The sequence below is a fragment of the Malania oleifera genome, chromosome 2 (genome assembly GCF_029873635.1).
Source record: "Malania oleifera isolate guangnan ecotype guangnan chromosome 2, ASM2987363v1, whole genome shotgun sequence".
NCBI lineage: Eukaryota > Viridiplantae > Streptophyta > Magnoliopsida > Santalales > Ximeniaceae > Malania > Malania oleifera.
In genome coordinates, this window is record NC_080418.1 from 46733755 (window position 1) to 46740661 (window position 6907).

At 34.9% G+C, this 6907-nt stretch overlaps 1 protein-coding gene across 1 annotated transcript; it reads right to left on the reverse strand.

Annotated features, from left to right (window-relative positions):
- Positions 1 to 4966: 4966 nt before the first annotated feature.
- On the reverse strand, positions 4967 to 6566 carry LOC131148851 (CEN-like protein 2). The gene is made up of 4 exons (XM_058098789.1): positions 6354 to 6566; positions 6108 to 6169; positions 5367 to 5407; positions 4967 to 5184 (listed from the first exon to the last, which is right to left on the reverse strand). The coding sequence occupies exons 1-4, from the start codon at positions 6555 to 6557 to the stop codon at positions 4967 to 4969; spliced, it is 525 nt and encodes a 174-aa protein (XP_057954772.1). The 5' UTR covers positions 6558 to 6566.
- Positions 6567 to 6907: the final 341 nt, after the last annotated feature.

A 6907-nucleotide genomic window follows, 5' to 3' on the forward strand; every position in this document is an offset into this window, starting at 1 on the left:
TAGTTCCTAGGTTTAGGGGTTGTGATCAATGTAGGCTTAGGAAGTGGTCTGTGATTAAAATGAAAATTCTTAGTATATGTATTCACTATGCACTTGTGTCATACTAAGAATCATAAGATTAACAAGCTAATTCAAAAATTGGATAAATTCCACTTCCAAATGGACTAGACATCTTTGTTAGGTAAATATTTCTGATTGCTTAACCTATGCTTAAATGCAATACTTTAAGTTAAGCTACCATTGTCCATTGCACAAAATTGAGTGTTAGGGTTCCATTTTATAACATATGTCACTATACCCTAATCTCACCTTTGAATATGAAAAGCCTAAATCAAAATCAAATCATCATTCTAGGCTTAAAGCACTACTGATCATAAATGACTAATATATACTGAGTGCTTCTCATAACCATAACCAAATTAGAGGCATCCACTAGGGGATTGGTCCCCTTGAGTTTAAAGTGTGAAATCTTTAGTCTTCGTTTATCTCATCCATAGGAAATCCTTACCAAATCACGATCATATTCGATGAGATTTCACTCATTCCTTGGAATGTACCCTTGCTCCTATATGTCATCATTTCTAAAGGATACTCTCTAATCATCAAGGGCACTGTTCAAGAAAAGTTACATACTCCTTAGTGCTCGGTGCCAAAATAGTTAGGACTCAAAGGAAAGAACAGTCAAAATAATTTCAAAATTGGGAAGAAATCTACGCTCAATATGTCAAAGGCAGAACCGAGTCAATCGATTGGAAAGTCAAGAGTCGGTCGTCTGGGTCCTCTCGGGTTAGTTCAAAAATAGTTCAAAAAATAATTTAGTCACCTGGGAAAACCTTCCCAGATGCCTAGAAAGACCAGAAAACTATTTTTTGAGTTTTTTTTTTTCAAATTCTTTTTGCTCTTTGCTTTCCCCAAAATAAGTTAAGGCATTTGAAAAATATTTTCTAGGGTTTCACAAAACATGGTCTCTAAGTCTCTGCGATTCCTAATGAGCTTCAAATCCAAACAATTTATCATTTTGAATGAAGTACTTACATAGACTCTCTTAAGACATAAAGAAATTCTAAGCTTTGAAGTCTTCAAACTTTTTCAGTGTCGAGTCACTTTGGTCTTTGAGTTTCAAATCTATAAGCTTTCATCAATTCTTCTTCTTTGAGCTTTCATATTCGTTTCACTTTGAAATCTTGCAATGAGCTTTAAATACCTGCTACCTGAAGATTATTACTCAAAACAAAAATATGTTAAATAACATTTTATTTGTTATCATCAAAACAAGATTGGCAAATCATGTTAGCCCAACATAAGAATTTCTGCAACTCACTAGACAAATTGTGCTTTAAAGAGTTGGATGTTTCAACTTAAGGGGGAGTGTTGTTAATGAAGAAACAAATAAAAGAGATTATAGGAGTAAACCAATTAGAGAGATTATAAGAATAGTCATAATTGCAAAATCCCTTCAATAAAGGAATTAACCATAATGATGATTCCTAAAATCTGATTTTAGCATGATTATAACTATAAAATATGTATAACCAAGTATATGATTGTTAATCTCTCTATTTATATTTATATAATACCTCTATAAATGGACGAAAGTAACAAGATAGAAAATTTGTCTACAACTCACTAGACAAATTGCATATTGAAGAGTTGGATGTTTTCACTTAAGGGGGAGTGTTGGTGTGCGATGTTAATTAAGAAACAAATCAAAGTGATTTTTGGAGTAAACCAATTAGAGAGATAATAAGAATAGTCATAATTGCAAAAATCCCTTCAATAAAGGGATTAACCATAATTATCATTCCTAAAATTTGATTTTAGAATTATTATACTATAAAATATGCATAACGAGGGATATGCTTGTTAATTTCTATAATTATATTTATACAATACCTCTCTAAATGAATGAAAATAAAAAAGATAGAGAAACTGGCACTTCAATTACAAAGATATAAATTAAAATACGAAACAAAAAGGTGAAAATGCAAAAATTGGATTGTGGCAGATAAACTGTGTTTTTGGAATTTTTGTGCTCCTCTTGAGTTAGAACTTAGAGCCGGATCTTCTAATATGTGTCTTCAAAATTACAAGGATGTGGAAAAAGATTTTTATCTTCCATTCGTATCCCTTCCCAACCTTGCCTCCTTATCAAATTCGGAGAATAAACGGCGCCCACCACAATCAGCACCAGAAAATCCAGAAATGACCCAATGAAAATTCGAATTCAAAACTTCTCTCAGTCTCTCACCGGTCCAGCCGTCCTTACCACTAAACCTTGCCCTGACCATAGAATTACATGCACATTGCACCTCATTCGCACAATGATTTCATTTTTATTCCTCTACAACCCGTACTTGCATTTTCTTGGGCTTCTTCGTACACAGAATCATGAAGAGGATAGGAGGAGAGCAAAGGGATTGTGAAATCTGAAGCACTCAGCCAAAGCATATCTATTTTGATTTGATGCATATCGAGCGAAGGAATAAAAGACAGTAATAAGTTCTCTCTCTCAAAGAAAAAAGTAATAAATTTTTTTCATACGATTTGATGGAAAAAAACAGACTGCAGGTGGGGAATGGGGGCAAGAGTCAAAAATGTCTGAAAGTAAAATTTCCCCCCTCCAACGACCACGTGTCAGAAGGGGCAGTGAAGAGTAAATGGAAACGTGAGGATTGCTAACAATGGGTGGATCCTAATCTCTGCACCGTGCCCAGCAACAGTCCGTAGATAGACATGCCAAAAACCTACTTCAGACTTCAGGAGCTATCAAACTTGCCTCGCTGAATATAGGACAACAGAACGATTGGAGTCCAACCCAACTGCACTGGAGGGAGAGGGAGAGGGAGAGGGAGAGACAACGGTGCCCGGGCGCAGGTTCCCTTGTAATTTTACTTGTTTATTGGTATTGAGCGTGTTTTAGATACCTACTAGATTAATATGGTTTTTTCTCTGAGACATTTTTAATTTACTATGTAAATATGGAGTGAAGCCCTTGCAATATTATTTTTTCTTGATTACTCTTTTTGTATTTGAGCATGTTTTAAATTCCTAACTAGGTGAAATGAGCAACGCCAACACATAATTAATGAAGCACTTGGAATTTAAAATTTTTTTTTTTGTATAAAATCTTTTGACATCCTCAATATGGCGCTATCTCTTGTGTTCTTAAAAATAATAAGGTAGTTTTTACACCATGGATTTCAGATTATAAATTTAGATTTTTTTGAAATTTAGAAAAACTTAATAGAATTTTGTATTGTATTTTGTCCAAATTCATAAAAATATAAATTCAAATCTCAAAATCAGTACTCCCAAATTAATGCAGAGTAATTAGAGAGCCCCTTATATCTTTTAAAATATTGCCAAGTCTCTTGCCTTTAGTTAATGTATATGTTTGTGGACTAATTGATTAATATTCCTTTATTTTTGTCCTTCGGAATTTTATAGTTATTCACTTGACTTAGATAATATATTACATTTTTTGATTTGTATAGGCATGCTTTTGCTTGAATATAAGTACTACTTACACATGTGTGTGAGTAGTGCACACTTCTTCAAATTCTTAAACTTAGTTGGTCAAGTAAAGATTAGTCTCTGAATTAATTTATCCTAAACTAGTATTCCTCAACTCTAAAAGGTAACTTTAGAAAACTGAACTCTTATTTTCTTGCAAAATTTTTTTGGGAAAGCTCGAGAGAAAACAACAAAGGAACATTTCAAGACAAGGCATCATTAGCCTCCTATATCATCTTCAAAATCTATGAGCCACACAAGTCCATCATTCGACTTTGTAAATTGAGATGATTTCATAACGTTTTGTTCTTCTTTATACTTTTGATCTCTTAGTCATCCTTGAGGCTTCTATACGTACTTTCTCGCCTAATCTCAATCTTCTAACTTGTTCTACTACCATTTTTTACCAATAATATTCTCTTCACCTTGTAAAAAATAATAATATGGTACTCACAATATTAATGTAAAAGCATTCACATGCACACATGCACTCATAAATAAGTCATATTGTACACAAACAAATTAAATAAATACAAACTACAAAATATTTTGAGTTAAAAATTATAAATTTATTAAAAAAATTGAAGAAAATATGAAAATAGAAATACTAATCGGATTAACTCCACGAACTTAACCCCTAACAAATGACAGGAGCTTTTATTATTAAATTTATGAATTATAACATATATTTTAAAAGGCATAGACAATGTTGTATAATTATTACAAACCTCATACATGGAGTGATGTCTCTTAACCTCATTTCCTTAGGTATTATTAAGTAAAGATCTTGTGAGGACAATTCTATAATTGACAGAGCCTTCCTTTGTTCTTGTTCATCATACATGCCCTATTACAGTAATTGGATTCTAAAATCAATTGTCCTCACTTCCCTTCAAAGATTAGTATGGTGGAAGAGTCCTTTCATGAAAACTTTTTGTACAATCTCATTGACTAGTAAAATCTCTCAATTATCAATTAATTACTAATTTCGAGTTAGAGGTTCTTAGTTCAACCCTTTAAAAGTAAATTTAATTACTCTCTCCATGTGTAACTTTGGTTGCGAACCACGAGTGGATAGAATACAGAACTTCTCTAGTTTAATTTATTCAAGATTTGTTCAAAAATTCAATATAATTAAGAAATAGATTGAACAAGCTACATAAACATAAGCATCCCTCGAAAAAGTTAAAAAAGTTACATAATTAACCACCAAATAATACACAAGAGCAAGAGGGCGAACCCCTGACCTAGCGAGAGAGAGAGAGAGAGAGAGAGAGAGAGAGGGGTGTGCACTTCTGGCGTGTTAGATTATTCTAGTGCCCCTACTGATTGGTGAAGCACCCCCACCAATGGTTTTATTCAAATTGGCTAACCCATAAGTTCAAAGTGTGCGTAATTCTTGAGCAATAATAAACTATAAAAGGAGGGATTGGTGAAGATGGATGAGCTGCGGCTAGCGTCGTCTGGCAGCAGTCTCCCTTTGAGCATTGAAGTAGACGGCAGCAACAGGAAGGCCTAGCTCATTTTCTTCTGCGAAAATTCGAGTGTTGAAGTGATCCCTTGAAGAAGGTGCCACCACCGTCTGCCTGCGTTTTTGCCTGAACAGTATGAACACAAACCTGTGGATCCCTATATTTGGCCTTGGAATCTCATAGCTCACCAACTCATTTCCTGTTTTTATTAATTAATTAATGATTACATGCATAACAGACATTTAAATTCACCAAAATTATTGAAGACCAAAAAGAAAAAGAAAAATATTTCCCCAGTCTGTCTCTCCTCTTGATGATCATTTCAAGTTAAACTTTGCCGACTGGTCAAGAGACTCTTTCAGTGTAGCTGTTGTGACTTACCAAATGTGGAATCTGTAGTGCCTGGAATGTCTGTGACTATCCTGCAGGATGGTGAATTATGCTGGAACAGTCAGTATACCCTTTACACACATATTGTTGTAAAATACAAAATCAAGATCAGAGCAGGAAGACATGTCAAGCAGGCTTGCTTTTTACACGTGTTCATCTTGGTTTCGCCTTTTATGATAAAAACTATGTGATTCTTCTTAGAATGGTAGGGTAAATAGAAATGCAAACAATTAGACAGTACAAAATGGTATAAGAAACTTTGAAGCGTCTATGCACTACCCCAGATTAATTATACAATTATCATATTAGATGATATATACTTTTGCATTCATTCTGCTTGTGTGCCTGTGAAAATTTAATAAATCCCCCAGCCTCTGAGTTCATTCTTCATGCTAAAAAAAAAATTAATAATTAATCAAAGCATATAGCTAGCGGCTGTTTGTGCTATGTCATGTTCTACACTTCTACTTTTTCGATCCTTCTGATTTGGTCCCAAAAGTAAAAGTAAAAATAAAAACTGACTTGTGTTTGGAGTCCGGATTTGGGTTTAGATTTGATTTGTGGTGACGTACGGTTGTATTGAATTTTGTACAAATTCACACAAATCCGAATTTTAGACTGAAATTATCTCCAAATCAAAACAGTAATTAAATTTGTGTAACGAAATTTATGTTCGCACGTCCTCGGCTGTAGGTGGTTAGAGCATGAGGTAGTCATTCAAAGAACATATACCAGTGTATGTGCTCCCTTAGGTATGGATCGCTAGGACCAGGAACATCTGGGTCTGTCAGGATCTGCAGTTCATAAATATTAAGGGAAGTAAAGGGAAGGAAAAGAAAGGAAAAGAATCAATTTTAGATCAAGCAAGGGACCAGGGAATTAATTGAAGCTGTACAGATACAATTTATAAGAGTTAAAATTAAAGGAGTACCACGCCAGAGCAGATATATAGAAATAAATAGGTATGAACGTACGTACCAGGGTGAAGAAGGACCTCATATCACCACCCTGAACCTCAACTCTGGGTTTAGTGGTGACTGCGGAAGGAAAGAGCTCGTGGCCATTGTAGACCTGCCTGTTGGAGTTGTAGGTGACGGTCATCTTAACTGCTGGGCTGAAATAATCCATTACATCCCCAATCACTCTGCCAACCATGAGAGGATCTGGCATTCTATTTGCCATAGTTGAGAGAGAGAGAGAGAGAGAGAGAGAGAGAGGAGCTACTGGAGTGCTGGGAGAAATGGATCACACTTTTTTTCACCTCTTCTCACTTGAAGTTTTCTTTGCTTTGGACGACACTGAGGTCGAAGCCCCATATTTATAGCTAGCTGGAGCTCCCTCCCGCTAGAGCAAGAGGAATTTACAAGGAACTGTCGAGATAAAACTCCAACTAAAGTTCTCTTGCCTGGCCCTGTGCTCATTAGGCTTTGTCATTTGGTCTATTAAACTAGCTTTAGCTAGTGCTAGGACCCTTTTGGTTTATGTAAGTAGCTGCGGCCTACAGAATATGTACATGTAATTGAATGTTTGGA

Bases quoted from the DNA above. Each gene is read 5' to 3' on its own strand.
- LOC131148851 (XM_058098789.1), bottom strand. From the start codon at position 6,557: ATGGCAAATAGAATGCCAGATCCTCTCATGGTTGGCAGAGTGATTGGG. The intron at 6,170-6,353 runs GTACGTACGTTC...TATGAACTGCAG, and splicing joins TGAGGTCCTTCTTCACCCTG to ATCCTGACAGACCCAGATGT. The intron at 5,408-6,107 runs GTATATGTTCTT...ACCATCCTGCAG, and splicing joins CTAAGGGAGCACATACACTG to GATAGTCACAGACATTCCAG.